The 23,879-nt window shown below is 36.6% G+C and overlaps 1 protein-coding gene across 1 annotated transcript in view; it reads right to left on the reverse strand.

Annotated features, from left to right (window-relative positions):
* MCTP1 (multiple C2 and transmembrane domain containing 1) overlaps positions 1–23,306 on the reverse strand; it is a 153,380-nt gene extending 130,074 nt beyond the window's left edge. Inside the window, exons 1-5 of the mRNA XM_005423417.2 lie at positions 23,199–23,306; positions 19,490–19,632; positions 16,708–16,787; positions 16,040–16,145; positions 7,759–7,797 (exon numbers count right to left, since the gene is read on the reverse strand). Of these exons, the coding sequence (XP_005423474.1) occupies positions 7,759–7,797; positions 16,040–16,145; positions 16,708–16,787; positions 19,490–19,632; positions 23,199–23,259 (429 nt within the window). The 5' untranslated portion in view covers positions 23,260–23,306. The remainder of the gene's footprint in view (positions 1–7,758; positions 7,798–16,039; positions 16,146–16,707; positions 16,788–19,489; positions 19,633–23,198) is intronic.
* Positions 23,307–23,879: the final 573 nt, after the last annotated feature.

The raw sequence follows: 23,879 nt of genomic DNA on the forward strand, positions 1-23,879 counted from the left end.
GTGCTGAAAGAGTCAGAGCATAGCTCACTGAAGCTAAAGCTATTGAGATTTCCTGGACATGAAAAGCATAGCCTATGTGGCCTTCTCCAGCAAGAGTAACTTCCAGCTGGCACTTTTATTGTTTCTAAGCAAGACTGAAGGGAATCCAACACACTTTTCTTCCAGTCAAAACCACACTTATACTCAGAAATTACAGATAATTTACTGACATAACCTTTCTTTTCATATAATGGTTCTTGTAGGAAGAAAAACAGAAAAAGAATGTTGAGATTTCAAGTCAAATACAACAAAAAGCTGAAAAAATGGGAACGTAAGACTGATTTCACATTTTAAAGTTCTTTCCTTATGAATTTATTTTCACAGTGTGAGACAGGTACATTTCTAGGTACATTTCTGGGTACCTAAGAAACCTGTAAAATTCAGCCCACAGTGAGATACAAATTCAGAAGGGTAACCATGAGACTAAAACATATCTTTCTCAATTTCTCCTATGAAGGACTCTTTCTCAAGACTTATTCTTAGGCAACTTGTTTCCCTCAGAAACCACGTAGTGAGTATTGCAGCCTAGATTCCCTCTTGTGCCGCAAACAGGAAAAAAAAGAAGAAATTGCACAGCTTTTCATTTGTCTATAAATAGGTGGGAAGTTACAAATTTCATATAAAATGCCACAATTTGGAAATAAGCAAGATCAAAATCTCAGTCCAAACCATCATTAATGTAAGACTATTGTTTACATAATTCACATTTTTGTGCAGATGGAGGCATAGTGACATCCACCTGACACATCCTAAATGCCATTTCATATAAAATGCCACAATTTGGAAATAAGCAAGATCAAAATCTCAGTCCAAACCATCATTAATGTAAGACTATTGTTTACGTAATTCACATTTTTGTGCAGATGGAGGCATAGTGACATCCACCTGACACATCCTAATGCCCCAAAGAGAGAGGGTGGTAGAGTCTTTCACACCAAAGGACGCTCAAAGATACCTGTGAAAGAAAAACCCACCTATTTCCATATCCACATACCGCTTTAATGCTTAAAAACAGCAAGCAAACCCAGCACTTTTGTTATGTGAAAAACACATCTTTTATTTGTGTTCCACCTATTCTGTGTAAATGTGATGTAGTGAGTGGGCTAGAGGCATCAAGAGAAAAGAATCTTCTGACAGAACTGCACCCTCTGCTAGATGTGATTAATACATCTAGCCAAACACCAGAGCTGAAAGATGATCTAATAAACATGACCTAATATTCTGCATGCATTCAGGTATTTCTGGATAACATTAAAGGATGGGAAATCAACAAGACTTAGTCAGAATCTGGGCATTGATCCCAGGATAATCAATACCACATTGTTAATGAGCTATTGTTATTTTTGTCCAAAGAAAAGATGCACTTTGTTGGTACTTTTAAAAATCCCCTCGTATTTTTGTTTATCTTTGGGTAACTAAATGTCCTCTGAAACTTTAGTCCATATCAAGTGGGAGAAACCACACAGATTGTCCTGTCCCAGCCCAAACTCATTTCTTCATTGATCAGGCCTCATGCCCTGTGAAGTACCACATGTGCTTGTGCAAACAGACTCTGCTTTTATTAAATCTCGTCCTTATTACACACACACCTAAGACACACTGCTCCTCTGAGTCTTGGAACACAATAGACAGAAATAGAAAAGTCTACCACAAACTTATTAATTTATAAAAAGCAAATCAATAATGCATTTATATGACCTGCAGAGGCACTTCAATCAAAAAAATAACTTTGGTTTCGAAGTTCAAAAAATATCAATCAAGAAATTAGTGAAAAATATAGAAAAGAAAAATACTTCTTTCCACCACTTAACAGATACAGAAATACAGCAAAGTCAATCAAAGTCAGTGTTGCAAATTACTGCTGTAAATTCACATAAACAAAATTCCTCTCCCCCAGTTTCTAGGATGCTTGCAGAGCTTGGATAAACAATGTAAAATAAAGATTGAGAATTTCAGTAGATACAACTGCTAGCTCTATGCACAAAACAATGAAAAAATCAAGAGACGGTCACATGCATTTGCAATGCTTTTCCTATATTAGAACAACAAAAGTACGACCTGAAAGGTCTACTCTAAGTAGTTCCTACACAGTGTGTCAGAACAGAGTTTGAACTGGATTGAAATATTTTTACATTATCACAATGCAAAATACATAAAGTAATATTTTAAATATCCCCACATGGTTTTCTGATTATACTAGAGTTCTGATTATACTAGAGTACATTTAGTATTATATGTAATAGCTGCAGCCAAGATTGTTAGGAAGTAGACCTTTTTAAACCTTGAGGACCAGCTGTGTGTCTCCTGAACAGTGTTTGGCGAGGGGAAAGAAGGCTGGGGTCAGCCTGTGTCCTCAGTCAGCCTTTTCAGGTTCTGAGAGAACACCATGCATTACAAGGAGATTTCTCATTCTCCTTCTACTATAGGCAAATAGAAATGGAAGAAATGGTTTGAATTCATCAGCATTATAGACACTGAGCTACAGAAATGCCTTCAATGGGATCATGATGATTCCTTCTTATTTTTTCCTCATTGTAACTAAGGAAGTTTTCTGAATGGACTGCTATTGATAATTATTGCAATATGAAATAATGCTTTCCTTAACTTTTTATTGACTAAATTTTAGCTTTTAGGTTCTTCTAATTCTAGTTGCAGCTAATAAAAATTTCTACTGCCCTACCCCCTGAGTGTTTTAACTGCCATGTTAAGTCTGGTCTATGGAGTTTGTGCTAACAACCGGATGCTGCTTCTGTACAGCAATGCTATTGTGACACTACAATATTTGTAATAACAGCTCATACTTTTGCAGCATTTCATATATTTTTGTGGTTTTCTAAATTGAATAATTTGGCATTCTATTTAAGTGTACTTGCCAAACGCAGCTCAGGTGTAGTATGACGCAGGCTGTGGCACACACTGTGACTTGGATTTTCTGTAACAGGGTGAAAACATTTATACAGGACAACAGTATGCAGAAGAACTTTGCAGAGAGGCTGTGCGAGCATAATCCTAACCGCCTCCATTCTTTGTCCCAGTAATTCCCCTTGGAAATTGTGGCTGCAACACATGAAAGTCAACGGGTCTTCTAATGATCCTGTTATTGTCTGGGATAGCCAACGTCACCACAGTCCCAAAGCTGATGTGGACTTGATACACAAAAATAGTGGCAACCAAAACTTGATGGAAACTTCCCACACTTCTGGAAATGTAGGAATGAAACCCCCATGACAAAATGCTACTCTGCTCTTTTTGTTCTTAGCTGGATCAGCTGTTATCACTCACACACAATTAATACAAATATAAGCCTCATCAAACATTTGCATAATTTTTATAATTAGATGTCTACCAAACAGGCCTATCTATTCTGGCTGTTTTTTACTTCCATTATTTAGTAGCTTTCCTTCAAGCAATATTTACAGCTGCTAAACTGGTATCTAGAACCTCATGGCTTACAAAACACAGGTGTTTTTCTCAGTCTTAAAAGACTCTTCAAAGAACTCAAAATGCAGTAATTCTGCCATGTATTCTGAAATTCCTTTGAGTTATGGCTCAGAGATTCTGGTTGAAAGATTGAACCAACTGTAAATTCCTTCAATTAAGAAATATCATACAACTCTATGCTTATGTTTGTCCTTGCAATACTTATACCATGATTAGCTATTTCCAGTTTTATTGTCTTCTCAAGAGGCATCTCATTCCAGTGGAAAAGCATTTTGTTTCAATTTTAAAACAGAAAAAAATTCTTTTGATATTAGGAAAATGCAAATCAGGAACCACAGAAACTAAGTATTTTGAGTTGGGCATAAAACCATCAGTTTTTAAGATCATAGGTTTTGGAACTTTAGTTTGTGGAACTGGAACACAAATACTTTTGGAAAAGTTTCTAAAATAAATTTTAAAAACAGTCATCAGTTCAGACCTGAAAGCCACTCATTTAACAATTCATTCTTGTTTAAAGTGTTCATAAGTTCTATTTTTCAGTTTAAAAGTACGAGCAAAAGCTTCTAAAGCAAAATTAAGGAAATACAGTTACCTAAATGCAAAGAAAAAATACTTTAATTCACTTGCTTTAGGCAGTAAATACACTTTTTCATCCCCAGTTGCTTAAGAAGTAACTTCTCAGTTGTGACTGAGGCCCACAAAAATCTCATGGAGTTCAACAAAGCAAAGTGCAAAATTCTGCACCTTGGTCAGGGCTAAGGCAAGCACAATTTCAGGCTTGGCAAAGACTGGAAGGAGAGCAGCCCTAAGGAGAAGGTCTTGAAGGGTTTTCTGGATAAGCAGCTCAACACGATTCTCATATATTGCTGCAGCCCAGGACACAGAAGGCCCTCTGGGCTGCATCGAGGAAAGTATGGCCAGCAGGTCAAAGGAGGTGATTCTCATCCTGTACTCTGTTCTCCTCTGTTGTGACCCCAGCTGAAGCACTGGATCCAGCTCTGAGATTCTCAATACAAGGGCATGGGCCTATTGGACTGGGTCCAAAGGAGGCCACAAAGATGCTCAGAGGGTGGAGAGGACAGACTGTGAGAGTTGAGGTTGCTCAGCATGGAGAAGCATGTGGAGAGAGCTTAGAGCCCTTTCCAGTAAGCAAAGGGGCTACAAAAGAGCTGAAGAGGCACTTTAGACAAGGAGATGGAGTGATAGGACAAGGAGGAATAGCTTAAAACTGACAGAAGGTAGCTTGAGACTGAGTGTAAAGATGGAATTTTTGACTGTGGGGGTGGTGAGGCACTGGAACAGGTTGTGCAGAAAAGCTGTGGATGCCCCATCCCTGGAAGTGTTCAAGGCCATATTGGATGGGGCTCTGAGCAACCTGGTCAAATGGGATGGGTCCCTGCACGGGGGTTGAACTAGATGGTCATTAAGGTCCCCTGCAACCCAACCACACTGTGATTTGATGACTTTGGGATGACAATGTATTTTTATCTTTGTTCATACATGTTGCAAAACATACTAATTTATCTTCATTTCTGGTGAGAATGGACATTTTGTTCTAATTGATCAATGTCACTCAGAAACGTATTAATAGTAATTAATCAATAGTATTAATAGAAACTCATCACATATTAATAGTATAAATTAGAGTATTGTTATATTTTAGTACTTACTAGTGGTCTCAGTTCTAAACTACCATTGATGATATGAAACAGAAGAAAGGATATAAGAGAAGAAGACATATTACCTTTTCCTCCAGATTTTACTGGGATGATGTTACTTGAGAAGGCACAGCAGATAAATCTTACATATATTTTTCCCATAATATGTTGGCTAAAACTGCTAAACAACTTGTTTAATCAGTTTGTCCTCAAATTAAAGCATTTACAAAGTCTTCCTGGTGTTTCTTTAATGAGTTATTAATCTAAGAAGTTTAACATGGGGTCTGATCATGTTCAAACTCAATTTAATAGCAGTTCTCCCACAGATGTGAAAATGGAAAAAGTAGACACATTCAGAAGAAAGCAATTTTCAGTGAAATAGATATTTCTGACAGAGCTCTCTCTCCATATGCTTTGGCTAAAAGGTATTGCCTTCACTGAAATAGCTTTGTTTAAATAGTTATAGTCACATAGGAAAAAACATGAGCTAGGCATGCAGTTCATGAACACAAGCCACACCATAGTGATCTGCATTGCTACACCTTAACTTCAAGCTACCTATGTTACAAAAAAAGGTAGACTTCAAGGACAAACTTCAAAATCAAAGAACAGTGCCATAACATGTAAAAACAAATTAATTTATTAGAGGTGTACATAAAGTCTAGACAGACCCAAAATTAGATGTAGGAAATTTTATAATGGTATCTTAAAAAAATCCTAATATTCTGTTTTTTTCTCAGCTCTCAGAAGCACAAGACAAACACTTCCTGAAGAAGAAAAATCTCAAAAAGGGTATTTTCTCTGTTACCTAACAGGGTTATATACCTACAGCGAGACATCTTTTATTTTAATCTGCAAATTAAATAAGAGTCTTATTTAATATTGATTACCCTACACCCCAGAGAACAACAAGTCTTTTGAATGAATTCTTTGTAAACAGAAGATTTTTTAAATTTGTTTTTGCTGAGAGCAAACCAAAGATTTGGAATGCTGGAATAGACTCACCAGGCAAATTATGTCCTGTGTTTTAAATGACCTACTTCTATATATAAATCATTAACATAGCAATGCATGTAAGATATTGTACATGCATTACACCTACAGGTTAAAATATTACTTCAGCTAAGACAATCATAGAAAAAAATGCAATTTTTAAATCATGCATCCATTTTTGGCCAAATACTCTTATATGCCAGTTTGCAAAAATGCCAGCTACTGAATGAAATGCTATCCAAGAAATGTAACAAAACAGAACAGGGATAAATAACTCACTTGAAGACCTTTCAAGAATTCCCAGCTCTCATGCTGCACTGTTCATTCAGAATTATTGAAGCTCACAGTTTTGTCAGTTTGAAATGCAGACAACATGCTACCCAAAATAGTCAGCACATCAGGAGTTAACACATCACCTACATGATGCAAACCAGTTCTACCCCTCAAAATTCTCACATCTCCTCCTTATCTCCTCAGTTTGAGCATCTTAGATATTTCTTGTAGTTACATGAACCACATGAGAATCAAAAATCTACATATCATCACTTCACCATTATCTTAGTTTCATAAATTTCACAAAGGAAACAGACTGAGTATTGTCCTGCATCCCAGAAGCAGACTGTGTGAAAAACCCACCCATAACTCAAGAATTATGAACACTGTTCTCTTTTATGTTTCACGGTTAAAAATACAAATATGTCTAAAAAGTGCAAATATTTGTCAAATGAGCACCATATACAACACTGTTTATTAATAACCTCCTATTTAAAGTTGCGCATCAATATGCTAGAAGAATAAACAATTTAACAAAATCAGTGAATCACCCCACATAGCTATTTTTTTCTCATTTTAACATCTTTACATGGTAAATTCTATCGACTTCTCTAGCTCAAGTCTCTGAAAAATTTTAATTCACTCTAGGCAGTAAATACACTCTTTTTAACAACACAGAGAGAAGAAAGGTAAATATTGGTTGCATTCCACTACAGTCAAACTCTCAGCCTTTCTCTTGTGGAAAACAGCACACACTGCTCCATTTTTATCACATCCATAACTCCTAAGAGGGGAAAAGCTTGAAGACCTCTAAAGAGCTCTGTGGAGTCCGCTATGCTCTTGTAAGGCCTGGCTATGACTACCACCTGTGCACAACCAGTGATAGAGGAAATTTGTCTTCAAGAAGCTTCACTGTGAAAACTTTGCACTCAAAAACACGTATCAGTAAGAGAAGTACATAACAGGAAAATAAAAGATACTCTTCGGCATGAATTCTTTGTTCACATTAATACAGGAAATTGTTTACACTTGAAAAATTAAAGGTTTTAGAACAGGAATCGGGACATGTTGGCCGCTTACAAGAAGTTACTAGATGGCTTCCAGACAGGTTAAAGCGCTGTGACAAAGCTGAAAGGTTTTATGATTACATTAAAAGCTGAAATATACCATGATGTTATTTAATGAAGCCAAAAACGCTGTCATTAAAACACATTTGGGAAGGCAATAAATCCTGTGCAGGAAGTTTCCAGTCCTATATGGCATGCTTGTCAAGAAATCATAGTTGTTCTAAAAAACAAAACAAAAAACCAACGCCACCAGCTAGAAGACCACATGCTAAAAGTTACAAAGTTACCTTACTTGATCTTTTCCAACTCTTCCTCATTAGCATTGTCTGAAAATAAAATAGAGCATTTTTATTACCTTTTCTCTGCAATACAGAAAAGGAGGCCAACAGTCTCAAACAGGGCAATTCACATTTAACCACCACTACAACTGAAGCAGCGACATGTACATTCCAGCAACAGATACACACAAGACTGAAATAAATCCAGACAAGTAGCAGCCCTGTGCATACCCAGGCATACTTTTCTGGGTGGTATGGGTGTCTAATTTCTGGAGACAATGCATTACATAAACTTGTAAGAAAGAAAAGACAGAAAGAACTAGATTAAAAATGAAAATAAATAATTATGCCATGATAGACAGTGATTTCAATTCTGACTGATAATTGAATATTTATTTATTATTTCTTAATAATGAAGTACTCCAACCTTTTTGAATACTACTGTATACCTTACTCACTGTGGGATAGCCACAAAAGAGAAAACCTGCATGACGCTCTTTTGATGACACAAATCTATTACAAAATCCTTAAAGTTATCGCTGCTTGCTCATTTCACAGCAGTAGAAATAGTCCTTTGGTTTGATAATAACATACATGAAATAGAAAAAAATAGTTTTCACTCTTTCATATTTTCACTCTTTGAAAAAGCCAAATCTCAGTTTTCCTGTCCCATTATCTAAACAATCTGTAAAACCTTGGCACTTCTAGGAGCCGAAGTACACACGACAGATTCCTAATCATTAAATAAAAAAGATATTCTGGTCAAGTAGGTTGGGGAAAGTTTATCTGTAAACACAACTGTTGCTTAAAGCTTTTCTGTGGAAATGCAAAGAAATTAGTTTATACCACTTAATAAGGTTTAGCAGCCTCTTACTGACACTGAGTAAGAATAAATCAAAGGCCATTAATTTCTATTGAAATTTTCGCCATGGAAAACAAACATAATTACAATTTTTTATTAAGTATTTCAAAAACACTTGCCTTTTCAGATAATGGAAATAAATTTTGAAATGTAAATATTTTCCTTGCTAAGAAATTAGCAAGGAAATATTTTGGTGAAAAAATTCAAATGATAGAAAATGTGTGTGGGATTTTATTTCTGAAATACCCAGAGATTTTTTAAATAGACATAGATTTTTGCGAGAAGAAGAATAACTAGCCACTGAGGAAACTTTTTTAATTGCTATGGACAGTTAAGTCCTAAGTGCTCTGCAGTAAGTTAATAATAATTGTCGCACTGTGCCTTTGGAAAATATACTAAATGTTTTATTAAGCTAGAGAATGCCATTTACTTCATTTTTCTAGAGAGGCATGTAAGAATTTGCCAGCTTGAGGCTCATGGCAGACCCTGAAGAAAATCTGAGTTCCTGAGTCCCGTTCAACACAGCAGTGGTCCTCCCTTACTTGTCATTTCTGAATCCTACACAGCTACAGGTCAGAGCACAAATCCAGCTTCAGACCAGGCTGTGAGCAAGGAACAGAGGAAGTGTGACAGCTGAATTAACTATACAGGTTTAGATTAGATACTAGGAAGAAATTCTTCATGAGGGTGGTGAGGCACTGGAATTTGTCAGCCAAGGAAGTTGTGGCTGCCCCACTCCCGCAAGTGTTCCAGGCCAGGCTGGATGGGGCCCTGAGAAACCTGATCTAGTGGAAGAGGTTGAGTGGAACTAAATGATCTTTAAGGTCCCTTCCAAACCAAACCACTCTATGACTCTTTCAACTCTGAGGAGTTCAGAAAGTAAATGGCATCATTCATTATCAGCTAAAGCAGGATAAGCTGAAGCCACAACAATCATCCTTAAAAGCCAATAAAATAAATATATAGCCTAGGGATGATCTACATGGAACTTATTAATCTGAAAATATTCCATGCCCTGAGTCTATTGCTGGAGTTTTTCTCTATTATGTTAATGTCCCTCTGGCAAATAAATAAATAAATAATGCAATGCATGATTTAAGACAGAAAGCAAACTGACAGAATGCTAGTGTTAATAGTTCTATATGAAGCAAAAAAAAAAAAAAGCATCCTTTGAGATAGATTGTTTTAGGAAAAAACCAATGCCTTAAACTTTAATCTCAATAAATAACAATATTCAAGTAGAACTCATATGTTTCCTTTTTTTCCATTTTCTTTGTTTGTTAGGTTGCTGGCAGTGATGAACAGCTGTCCCCAGTCACTGCTGGTCCCCAGTCAACGCTTCTTATCAAGCTACCAACTTTGTCCCTTCCTATAGCTGAAAACTGCCCATTAAGACCCAGGCAGGGAACAGCCGTGGTAGTGAAGAAATGGGTGACACGCAGCTCTGCAGAACTTGCTTACTGCAGGCTTTCCAGTGGTGGAATCTGTGTGCTGAATGCTGATGGAAAAAGAGCCAGAAAAACTCACATGCATTGTGGCACCCATGACTACAACACCAAACAGAATCTCCAGGAAGTCCATATACATGCATTACATCACAAAGAGCACACTGTCACACACAGCACCACATGTATCCAAAAGGAAATAATAAACACTGTCAGAATTAAAGTAACAAAACAAGCTTTGTTGGAGTAGGTCTAAGAAAAAAAATCAATTGCTACTTTTGAGTTCTTTTAAACTGGTCATCAAAATGAGAAATTAATGAAAAATACAGAAAGTACATCATAATCACATTATTTTATTAATAGAGTTAAAATTAACAAATCTTTAGAGCTGACATGTTTTAACATTTTTATATACACATACTTCTCTCATAATTATTTGTTTTATATCTTTTTAGTCTGCACGGATTAGCTAAGCTATCTGTCCTACCAAACAGTAAAACTGAAATGAGGTGTTAATGTAAAGGACAAGTAGTGCTAAACAGGACAAAGCAAACACAAATTAATTGTTGGAACTACTGCTACTTCAACTTACTGCATTAGGCTGGAAATAGATTAAACTTCCCTTGAACACTAAAACATTTCTAATTTTTATAGTCATATAGAAATAATTCATTAATTAATTTTGATTCATGATTTATGATTTTTCATAAATCAAACAAATCAATTGCCTTTACATGTCAAAAGTCAAAAGAACAGGACTTCTAATAACTTTAGATATGCTATCCTTCTATTTATGTACATAGTTTGAAGAGAGATTACAAGATTATTACTTTAAATATTCACATTTTAATGCCTTTAGGACAAGCACCAGGTAGCAAATGGCAAAGATACAGACAAGATTTTCTAGAAATTTTGATTTGTTTATCTGCCCATACTCTTACAATAGTATTCAATAACTGCAGGCTATTTCTGCATTTTGTTCTAATAGAATGTACTACAAAATTAAAATAAGGTGTTCCTTATTTATTAAACCAGTTTACTGAATCTCTTTATGATTGAAATGATGTCCACTATCTTCTACTGAAAAAAAACAATTGTAAACTCCTTAAGCACTGCTTTTCACAGTTCATCAGGACTCAAAAATAAATAATCCTCTTTCCTAGTCAGTGTAACATAGTTTTACATACAGTTATGTGATCGTATATTTAAGTTAATATTGTTAATTGATATCCGAATCCCAAAATATAATGTTTTGATCTGAGGAAGTGGGGCTTTCCAGTTGTAACTCTCAAGATCATCTCATCAGTCGGCTCACATAAAATCTGAGTTTCATCAGAATTTTTTTCAGAACGCTAAGGGAAAAAATGCTCCTGTCTGGACCAAATATCTCTATAATTTCTTTTCAAGCCTCAAGTCTTCATCCAAAACAATCTATTACTGTGTCAAATTGGCTGCATATTTTTAAAATCACATGCAACAATACCTCTCTCACAGACAGGCAAAAACTAGGCGCCTGAATTTGTCCCATTTAATTTCAAACTTGCACTTGGAGTATCCTATCCTCCAGAAGCATCAATATTTCTTAGGCAGTGTGAGAGGATGCATTTTCCTGTAACATACAGCTACATTATTTTGAAACACCAATAAAATGTTTTGTGAGACCTGTCCTCCAACAACACATCCTCAGAAGACTTTTCCTTTACCTGCACATCAGTGCATGACCTCCAAAACAGCCTCGCTGCAGCTCAGGCAGTGAAAGGATCTCTTTGGAAAGTATAATCCACATTAAAAAGTTACCAAACAACACATCACAAACAGCAAGTCTTGTTTTAAAGAGCTCAATTTGAAATATGGCTAGAGACCTGCCCAAAACACAGGATCAAAACACCATGTGGTTTCTGTGTCTGCATGGGAAATCTAACACTTCTTGTTTTAAAGCTGTTCTATTTTTGCATTTCCCTCGTGGTCTTAATAAACAGTCATTTTAAACATATGGAATTATAATAACTGCAATTTAAGAACTTCCAGGCAATTTCTGTAATCTTCAGCTATACAATTTAACACGATTTATGTGTGACAACACACATGTCATGTAAAGTGGTAAAGTATTACCCTAATTACATAATTACTTGCAACTCTCAACTGAAAGCAATATGAGAGTTATCACCTGAGCAAAATAAAACCTATCCAGGAGAAAATTAATTTTTGAAATGTATGCTATATAGGAATATCAAACCAACAGGATTTAAGGAAATTTGCAATGACAGGAAAACATTACACATGATGTGAAGAGACAGTGTATCTGTGTCTTCCATGCATCAGTCATTAATGCATACTTAAAAGTGCTCAGGTTTTTATTTATATATTTCAAGGATTCCCAAATTACTACCTGTATAGAAATATCTAAGTAGAAGGGGATCATCAATCATTCAAACAGCATGCTACACAGACTGGGAATGTGGGAGTTGCTTTTAGTGCAGCTTTATATGTTGGACATTTTCAAGAGTAGACAAGAATTAGTCTTAATCCTCTAATATAACATTTGAAAATATATTGACCTCAAATCCCTTTCACTTCAATAAAAATATCATCATTATTACAAAACCTTTCAAAACTAGCCAAAGGTGACAGTTCAACTGGAGTGATAGATTTTGTAATATACTTAAAAGCTAATAAATAATTAAGCACATGTAGTAACAGAAAAAAGCTAATTGAGTCTTGAACTATTAAACCCTTAACACATTAAACATACAGCAATTACATATTATTTTTGTAGGTCATCTTCCCTGCATTGTAACAAAATTCTCTGATTTTATTGCAACTTCACCAGAACTGCTCTGTGATCCATATCTTGGGAAGACTCGTTTCCAATAAATATTAAGCTTGAGATTAGGCATTTGATTCTTAATTGGAATCTTGGGCATTTTCAGACTGAAGTTCTATATAGTAGTTTAAATGGGAAGAAAATTTGGTGAGTTGAGTCAAATTAAAAAATCTAATAATGAAACGTGTAACAACATAAACCAAATTCTTCATCCTATTATAACCAGTCAGTTGGATATCAAAAAAATTGCTAACCAGAAAAACTACAGTCTCCCAATACTTTCAACATACAGTTGCTAATTTTTGAACACCCATATGAAAAACATGTTACACTGTAGTGTCTTCATTTCACTTTCTCACCTCTAAACTTCCAGAACACTTGGCATACTAGCAGACAACAGGAGGCAGCACAGTAGCTACCCTCTCTGTATGATGAAGAAAGGAAACCTGTGCTGTCCACATAATGTTATACCACATAAAAATACAGTGTTTCTGTGTTGCATGATTGAGGATTGTGGCAGCATAGTGCCAAAGAAACTTGGAAAAACAGGGCAAGTACCACCTGACTCAGATCGGACTGGTCTTACTCAAATGAAAAAAAATCCAAAATTAAATTAATTTCTTAATTTAAGTAAAAAAGACTCTTGTGGTGTAAATTTGCAAGACAGAATTCTGAGCTGCATGGACAAACATATTGCTAACGAAAAAGGAAAATACACTCCTTATATAAGCTAGATGCCCATTACCACCATATTTCATTATTTATATTAAGTGCTAACAGAGTGCCATGAGGAAAATTAACAGAGGATGAAATAATTTCCAAAATTCTACATCTTTGCATTACTACATACTAGACGCCTAGCTCCAGTAATTGACTTACTAGGCTATTTCATACTACCCGAGAGAAAAGTGTAAAAAGAACACTAGTAGAACCTGCCAGTACTCCGCAGGTGTGCAACAGGATATCTCACACTGCAGCATACAGAAACATATATGTTCTTGCAAAAACCATGCAGCTGACCATATACATGGACATTTTCATCAGAGTAATGCTTGGCCTCTGCTGCAACCCGTCCCTGAGGCAGGGCAAACAGGTTCATTGTTAATGGATCCTTAGGGGTGGATAAACCAAAGCAATGTTAAATAAGCAATGTAACAAAAAATTTTATTAGAATAAGTGCTTTAAAACCATAACTGGAGGGGGGAAAAAAGTGTAACGTTGGAAAAGGCATCTCTAGGTGTCTTAGAGTGTATGATCATCTTAACAGTGGAAAATTCAAAAGAGAAAAAGAAAGAAAAAGAGACAATAGAAGAAATATACCACCACCCGTGGCTTCAGCGATGCATGGGTGATCGTGGCCCATGGTTGTGATGTACAGTCCATCAGAGGTGGAGACCTGCAACAACTGGGGATTATAACCCTGACTCTTCTGGTAAATGCCCCAATACCTCCTGCATAAGTTCTGGCATGAAAAACAGTCTTCTTCCTGGAGGATTCTGGAAATTAGGCTATGTTGCAGGTGCAGGGGAGGGTTGAGTGCATGTGTCTCTGTGTTCGAGGGCCTGGACAAAGTTTGTGAGTAAACTGAGTTTTGTGGCTGCACAGTAGCGGCTCACGGTGTGGGAAAGAGACTGGCATAAAAAATCCAACAAAACACTGCTCCAATTTCACAGGTTCCATTGCTTAGTGGAGTCTTCTCCTTCAATTTAAAACAGCATGTTTAAAGCATAATTTAGCTGCAAGGTCAAATGCTTCCCTACAGCCTAGCTGAGGCCAAAGGAACCCATATTATTTTACAACTTCTCAAAGTGAGAATAATCTCTTCTGTTTCTGCCATAGTTCTACTGCTCATGAAAAGTCACAAATGCCAGTAAATTATTGTCTTAGGTTGGAAAATGCAAGATGTGGCTGGGGGTGTGTATTCTATTGCCATCTGTTAGAGGTGGGGCAGTTATCTTCTGTTAATTGGGCCACTTGTTAAAACCAGGTGGGGCAGTTTTCTTTATCTCTTCCACAACCCATCCTCCCACCGGGGCGATATCTTCTGTTCATGGGCCATTGACTCACTCCTTGACTGATAAAATTACATCATCCCATTTTGAGATGCTCCACCCAGGGGGAGGAGCCAAGCATTCCTACCTGGATATATTCCGAGATTTGAAACACCACAAGCAGCATTTTCCCTCTGGATTCCCAGAGGAGCAGCTTTCTTTTCCACTGGATTCCCAGAGGAAGACCAGGCCCATCTACACTACCACTGGACCTTCAGAGGAAAACTACACCCTTCTACAGGATCACTGCTCCAACAGAACCACACCTGTCACTCCAGGAGGACTGCAGCCACCATTTAATCAGACTGCTACCAACACCCTGACACACAGGGTGTCAGGTTGCATTGTGACTGTGTCGGTGTTTTCTTGTATTACTGCATTTTTTTTTCCAATAAAGAACTGTTATTCCTACTTCCATATCTTTTCCTGAGAGCCCCCTTAATTTCAAAATTATAACTATTCGGAGGGGGGGGTTGCATTTTTCATTTCAAGGGAGACTCCTGCCTTCCTTAGCAGACACCTGTCTTTTCAAACCAAGGCAATTATAATAGAAAGAGTTTGTCACAACTAAGAGTATCTAGAAACTTGGAAACTATTTTCACTTACAACTATGCAGCTCAGAAAAGTAAGATGAAGGAATTACAATAAACTTAGAAAATTATACAGCTTTGTAATTGAAATGTAAATTCAAAAAATTGAAAAGCATCAAATAATCCTTTAACATTAGTTGTCAAAAAGCAGAAACACTACCTTTTTCAACTTTATTTTTCATATGGAATAGGATTCAAATACTCTTATCTAGAAATAGCAGACTAGGTCCAAAATTCTTTAACCAATGGTTTACTGATGTTTGTCCATATTAATCACCACTATTCACCTACAACTGACTTTACCTGATCCATCTGAATCCCTTCTTATTAACTATATAAAGGAGGATTCAAGTCAGGTGAAATATGCTATACTATACCAGAAACATTGCTCAGTGCTATCTAAAGAATTAGAAAAGTCAAATTAATCTCATAATTTGATATTTACTCTTGTGCTTTATGTCATCCAACCAGAGATCAATCACAGGAGTGATGACATTTATTAAAATACATAAAATTACCGCTTCTTGCTGGTCTCCTGGAGCCAACAGAACTGACAGGAATATACTTCCCAGATCATGGTCAGGGTAATGAGGATCCTTCAGACTCAAAGTAACATCTGTTTGCCTAGGAGACAAAACCTGTCATTAACTTGGATTTCAGACTCTCAGATAATAAAATTTCTCAGTCATAAGAATTGAAGGCATCTGAATTAATACAAAGCTACTTAGAAAACAGTGGCACAAATTTGCACTATTTCTACTTATAAGTATTTCTGCTGAATGCTCATAAAAATACTAAATACTTTTACTCTGCATTAAGTACTGTATTACATGTACTGAAGTAATTAAATAAAAAATATAACATCAATGGGTTAAAAATACCAAAAAATTTCAAACATTAGGGGGCAATGCTGTGAATGAAGCTAATATGAAAACAAGATTAACATGGTTGCAAAGTGAACCTCTCCATAGACACTGTGAAAATGTGCATAATCAGCTAATAAATTAACATTCATAATACAATAATATCTTAAACATAAGTAACATAAGTGGGTTTTTTTAGTTAGTTTTATGCTGTATAGGTTTCTGTAATTATTTTCTAGCATAATGTTTTACTTACAACTCCACAAACATGATATTAGCAGATAAAAATATATAATTATTCCATAGGCTTGTTTGTGCCATACCTGTTTAATTCCAATGATGTGAGATCCAAAAATGCTGAACCAATGAAGTCATCTTGAAGTCCAAAGTCATAATCAAATACCTATGATGCACAAAAGCATTTTTTAGTACTTGAAATATTTCTTTCTTTAGAGCTTTTCTGACTATGAATCATTCTTGAAACACTTTTTCCAGAGCTGTAGCTTCATGCCTCTTTCTTGTTGAATCAGGACTGCCTGAAAGTAACATGAAACTTTCTGGCCAGAGAATCAAGTCTGAAACTGCTTGTTTATAAATCAGACTGCATCATATAGAGACACTGGTGTATACTATGCACGTGAACTACAGGAATTTTATAAAAATGAAAAAAAAATTTTTATAAACATAGGCACTGAAAGAAGGAAGATCAAAACAATTAATAAAGCTAAGCAGAATCACTGATTTCTTCTACATGGTTTCCTTTATGAATCCTGCAAAGTGGAAGCAGGAGAGTAGGATATGATTATGAAAAGTGCTTCCACTTTTATTATAACACTTGCATCAGTATTTGAAATAATATAATTGTACATTTTTAAGGCTATGTAATTTTCAAGGGTTAGAAACATTACAATCTAAGATTAAAACTGAAGGGGTATGTATAAGGGAAGAATGACAATTAATACTTTACTAGGAGAAGTCTGCCTCTTAATTTGCTACCTAAAAGAGAGAATACCTTGATAAATTTACTGACATCCAGACATGAATCTGGCCAGTACATCACAAGGTATTACTTGAGATGGGTTATAACTTCCTAAGTCTGAAGAAAGAAAAGCAAATAATCCAGAGGCAGCTATTGCAGGGAAAAAACCCAAAAAAGATGGACAGCAACAAAGAAAAGATGCAACACAAATTTTTAAAAATCAAAAAAAAGGGGCAAGATCAATTATCAAAATCAACTTTAAAGGTAAATTAACTTTTTTGAGTAAATATGAGGTTTTCTGAGAACATCTCTTCAGCTAAGTAAGAGTGAGACGTGTTAAGGAGAAAGGAGAAAATAGAGAATATGACAGGACTAGGTTCAAGGTATAAGTACTTCTACTATTGTACTACAGAAGCTATTCCAGAAGGCAAAACAGTTCACCTTCTACAAATAAATTAATATGGACAGGGTTAAGACAGTAGTAACAGAAATCCTTTGGACCAAATGCTACAGCACAGCTGCACAACTCAATGGGTTGGATACAAGTATGTAAGCACAAGTCTCTCACATGCATCAATCTACCTGAATGTTCACCCTTGCATTTTCTATATCTGTTAGTCATTCCAGTGGGAAAAGAAAACATAATATGAAATCTCAGTTCATGGTGCAATGTCAAAATTGTTTTCTCCCTCTCTCTCCCTCTACAAATTATCATGGTAAAAATACCAAGTAAGTATTTTAGCTTAGTAAAATTCAATCATGTCTTAACATATCTGAATGAGCTGTAAAACCTAAATTACTTCACACACTGTGTTTAGAGTGCAAGCACAACAGACATACCACTTGACACACTTTTCCTAGGGGAAAAAATACACACCCTATTGAAGGCCTGATACTCGGCATAAATAAACTAAAACAGGTGGCTACATTGCAAGTCTTTGCATCCTCCTCTCTCCTTCACCAGTTCATTCCTTATGAGTCACTGAACATAATAAAGGCATGAAAATGCCATTTGAGGATTCTGTTTAGCTTCTAAGCTTTTCTAGTAATGATGTAGTTTATGTGACTAGCATAAAACGTAATACTGATTAATACTTAAAAGATGTTTAAGTGACATTGCTCTACAAAAAAAAAATCTAAAATTTGGCATTTCAGTTTAAAATTCTGTCATGAATTTTAGATTAAGACTAATACTGATCTAAAACTTCATGTAATTTCAGATCAACTAAGAGAATCATATAGGTAAGCCAAGTTTCCATACTTCCCAAAGTATTTTCAATGTATGCATGTTTTATTTTGAATCCCAGGACTACAGTTTTTCTAAATACATTTTTGGGAAAATAATTTTTATCTACTTTGTTTTATACAACTAAGAATCACTTTTGCATCACCATAAACTACCAGGGCCAGAAAAGCACCTTTATCTTCTGTGGGCATAAAACAATCATCACAATTTTTCTGGTTTTCATTCCAATACCAACATTTAAGAAATACCAGTGGCACTGCTGCTTATTAGTCAGGACATTGCTGGCCACTTTTTGATCTAAACTCAAGCAATCTGATATTTCAGGATAATTGGTGCCTCTAATATGACAAAATCATCCTCACCTGTGATTTACTAGGGAGAGCTACAATGTAAAAATTGTAAGAGCAGAAAATGGTATGAAACATAAAAGCAAACTCACTGTATTCCATACAAACAGAAAAATTAGAAAACTTTGGAGAATCAGGTGCGCATCTCAATAAATGCTCAAAACCTGATGTCAGCATGGAATTGCTTTTAATGGGACAGATTATGGTTCATATCAAGATTATGCAGTGATATTTCCATAAATGAAATGGGTCATGAAATACAGTTTACTTTCTCTGTTCTTCTGCTAAAATCACACTAAAGAAATATAAAACAATTATGAGCTGAAGTAAACAAAAATGCCTGTATTTTCTACTTTTAAAAATGTTAACATCATCATTCTACAGATAAAACTTAAATAATTTTCACTCTAACTAGTCTGTAGTCTTCACTATTGCACAATAAATTTTCCAGTATACAGAAAATCACAAAGCCTGAATTCTTCCAATAATTCTTCCATTCTAATTTATCAGACATATGTAAGCTGGTATCTTACCTTTATATACAATGGTTCTCTTAGGTTATCTATAAGAATGTAAGCCTTTTCTTCCCACACAGGATTGAGGTTCTTGTGTACTGTTTTACTTCTAAATACTTCTTTTCCTCCAAGTTTGAACTTGACGTATGGATCACTTGTTCCTGGTAAAGATACATATATATACTGTTAATTTTGTCTTTGTAATACAGAAAGGAAATGGAGACTAAATCATTTCAAACAGAACTAAATGTAATTTCTATAGATAGACAAATTCAAAACCGCATCAGATGAAAAGAATAGTTTATTGCCACAATCTATTACTTTCCAGGGTGTTAATTAACTCAGTTAATTGACTCCATTAACATCAAATGTGCACTTGTATCACTTTCTGTTGTTTGCAATCCATTCTCAAAGTCATACATGAAATACTGTCAGTATTTGTTTTAGTTAACAGAATTATGTCCTATACTAGGGCTAGTATATTATATTAATGCAACAAAAATTAGATTATAAAGTTAAAATTTCTCCTGTAAAAATATTAAACTAATTACGTTGTGCCTTTGAAAAGGCACATACTCCACCGATGCCACCAGTGTAAGTCTTCACTGACTTTATTGTGTCCAAGCTTTTCTTTTCCATATAGACTCACTTCCTACAGCACTCACAATGAGAAAATTAATTCTAAAGTCTGTCCACAAAGCCCTCAACATGCCTTCTGCAACAATCACCTACTCACCAGAGAGCACTGTACAAAGCCTCTTCAAACAACTTATTAACAATTGTGATCAGAAAAACAACCCTGGTGGGTATAATAAAATGTTAAATATGCTATATGAATGCATAGGATGTGTATGTGGAAGTATCACAAGGACTGAACCACCTGTGAGAGGAGGAGTCTCAGGGCGGGTGGGCACAGAGACTTGCAGTCATCCAGGAGTGCATCTGAGACTAATTGACCGAAGACTATCTTAAAATAAACAGTAACTCCAGCTTCAGTCATAACTGCATCTTCATTTACAGCAGCAAAATTGTAAGACAAGGCTTCTTTTTTTCCTTTAACTTTTAGGGCTTTTCAAGGGACCAGCAGATTTTAGAACTCTGCATTCGTATCCACTGGAAAATACATTCAAAAGAAACAGCTTTTCTTAAAACTGCAATATGCTCTTCTAAACATAAATTAGAAGGATTATGAGCAGCATTCTTTGCATTATTTCATTCAGCCACAAGATGTCAGTACTCTTTAACTGAAGTTAATGTCTCCTTGTTTCAAAAAATTACAACAATGGAAAATGGTGGTCTCTTGTGTTACATTCATTCACCTGTAATTCCTGGGGCAGAATTTCAGCGGCACAAAAATGTTTTGTCTAGCACAACTAACTTGTTCCTTGGTAACTCAAGCAGAGGTGATGATTTTGAAGTCAAAAATCATGTATTTAATCCAGTGTATGGACACTACGTTATGGTGTGCCCACTGCCCTCCTCCTTGGAACCACTCTACAACCTCAGGAATTCTCTTAGGTCTTGACTTCATGTAGACAGTTCGGCAATGAAGCATCCCTTGACTGTACCAGGAACTTCTGCATGGTTAAGATGGGAGTGGTACTGAGTAGGAAGACAAGAGAGGGAAAAATCAGTCTTTTGCTGACAGCCTTGGAACATCTAAAAGAGGAAAAATGGTTCTAGCTTGTGAGTTGGAAGGGTTGATTGAGAGTGCTGTAAGCTAGGTTTGAAGGGAGAAGGGGATAAGACCTCGCTCACTAAAGATGAGCCCAGCAGGGCTCACACCAGCGTCAGGGTTGAAATTGATAACATAGCTAAAGCAGATGACCCCAGTAGGGATAACAAACAGGAGGAACAGGAGGTCATTCTGCAGTAGAAAAGCTGTAAGACAAGTCACAATTACAGAAATATGGTAGAATGACTTGTTGGACTAGAGTGCTGCTGTGGCTGTTCAGAAGCTCTTCAGAAGGGTCAGGCAAGGAAGAAGAGGTGATAGGTTGGCTCTGTATATCATGGAGTGTTTCAGTGTATACAGATAGTGATGGTTAAGTTTAAGTGCTCAAGATACAGGGGCAGCCAACAAGGCAGACATCCTTGTGAGAGTCTCTTACAGACCACTCAAACCATGATGAAGAGGTGGATGAAGCATTGTATAGGTGGCTGGCTGACATTTCCCAATTGCTAGTTCTTGCTCTTGTGGCAGATTTTAACTGGCTGGATGTCTGCTGGAAACTCAACACAGCAGAGAGGAGACAGTCTAGGAGATTCTTGGAGTGTGTGGAATTTCCTGTCACAGCTGGCAAGGGAGCCTATCAGGGTTGAGATTCCACTAGATCTGGTCTTTGCGAGTAGAGAAGGGATTGGTGAGAGATGTGGTGGTCAGAATGCCCATCTTGGGCATAGTGATAGAGTTTTTAATTCTCGGTGAAGTAAGGAGCAAAACCTCTGCCTTGGACTTCTGGAGGGTGGACTTTGGCCTGTTCTGGAATTGGTTCAGAGAGTCTGCTGGGAAATAAAGAGGTCCAGGAGGGCTGGACATAGTTTAAGAAAATCTTATAGATACAGAAGGGAAATGTCCCTATGTGCTGAGAGATGAGCTGTCAGGGAAGCCTTGTCAACAGGAAACTTTTGCTGGAACTCAGGGGAAAAAAAGGGGGTTTATGACCTTTGTAAGAAAGGGCAGGTAACCAAGAAAGAGTAAAAAGATGTCATTAGGTCATGTAAAGAGAAAATTAGAGAGAAAAAAAGCTCAAACTCAATCTGTCCCCTGCTGTGAAAGAAAACTAAAAGTGTTTTTATAAATATATTAACAACAAAAGGAGGGCCAAGTAAAACTTCCATCCTTTTTTGAATGCAGGGGGAAACACTGTTACCAAGGATGAGGAAAAAGGCTGACATACTTAATGCCTTCTTTGCCTTAGTCTGTAACAGTAAGACCAATTATTCTCAGGGAAACTAGTCCTTGAGCTGGTAGACAGGGGTGAGAATAAACATCCTGTAATGCAAGAGGAATTAGTGATTTGTGAAGCCATTTGGGTAGTCACAAGTCTATGGGACCAGATGGGATTCACCCAGGAGTATTGAGGGAGGTGGTGGAAGAATTCGCCAAGCTGCTCTCTATAATTTATTTATATATGGTCCCAGATGACTGGGGATTAGCCAGCATGCTGCCCATTCATAGAAAGGGCTGGAAAGTGGATCCAGGGAGCTACAGGCCTGTCAGCCTGACCTCAGTACCTTGGCAGGTTATGGAGCAGATTCTCTTGAGTGTGATCACACAGCACATACAGGACAATCAAGGGATCAAGCCCAGCCAACAGTGGTTTAAGAAAGGCAGGTTCTGTTTGACCAAGCTGATCTTGTTTCATGACCAAGTGACCTGCCTGGTGGATGATGGAAAGGCTGTGAATGATGGAAAGGTTGTGTACCTGGTGGATGATGGAAAGGTTGGGTACCCGGATTTCAGCAAAGCTTTTGTTACTGTCTCCCACAGCATTCTCCTGGAGAATCTGGCAGCCCATGGTTTAGGCAGGTGCCCTCCTCACTGGGTTAAGAACTGTCTGGATGGCTGGGCTCAGAGTATGTGACTGCATGGTGTCACATCCAGCCAGTGGCCAGTCACTAGTTATGTTTCCCAGCACATTTTAATTTTAGTATCCATATATAAATTTACCCAATGAACATGCAACTTCCCAATTATTAAGGCAGTGTTCACCAGCTCACTTACCTCCACGGTCCCGTGCAGCTAGATTCTGTCCTCTTCTTAGAGTAACATCCAACTGGTACATTCCAGGGTCCCCAGGGGGGAAATCTGTATTACTAGTTCCAAATGAATTTGTTCTCTGGGGGGAAAAAAAAAAATGCAATAGCTAATGGTACTAAAAGTTTCATGTAAGGTATATATAACATCCCCCTACTGAACTAAGAAAAGGCCACATCCCACTCCCCCACCTCAGAGCTACTACCCAACACCAAGGAATCTGCCCCTTGATGTTGGATAGGAGCTCAATATGACAATTTCATCAGTATGACAATTACCAAGATTCCTTTAAATACAAAACAAAACACACAAACAAACAAAAAATACCAAAAAACCCTCAAAACAACCAAAAAACCAAACTGGCTGAAAAATAATTCTTTGATACAAAGGGGTTGGAAACTGATAGTCTTTAAGGTCCCTTCCAACCCAAATTACTTGATGATTTTAAGAATTACAGTTGCAATTTCATTCATATCTAGTCCTGGCCCACTAAAGCAAAATAAGTAAGAAAAATACAAAGCTAGACCTTATAGTATTATTTGAACTAGTCATTACTAGTATCCTCAAATCCTCTGTTGCTTCAATAGTTATAACACATGCATTGAATAAACATACATAAATTAAGATTTTGTGCTCTACTGCAGTACT

This window comes from Geospiza fortis, unplaced genomic scaffold, assembly GCF_000277835.1.
Source record: "Geospiza fortis unplaced genomic scaffold, GeoFor_1.0 scaffold279, whole genome shotgun sequence".
NCBI classification, from domain to species: Eukaryota; Metazoa; Chordata; class Aves; order Passeriformes; family Thraupidae; genus Geospiza; species Geospiza fortis.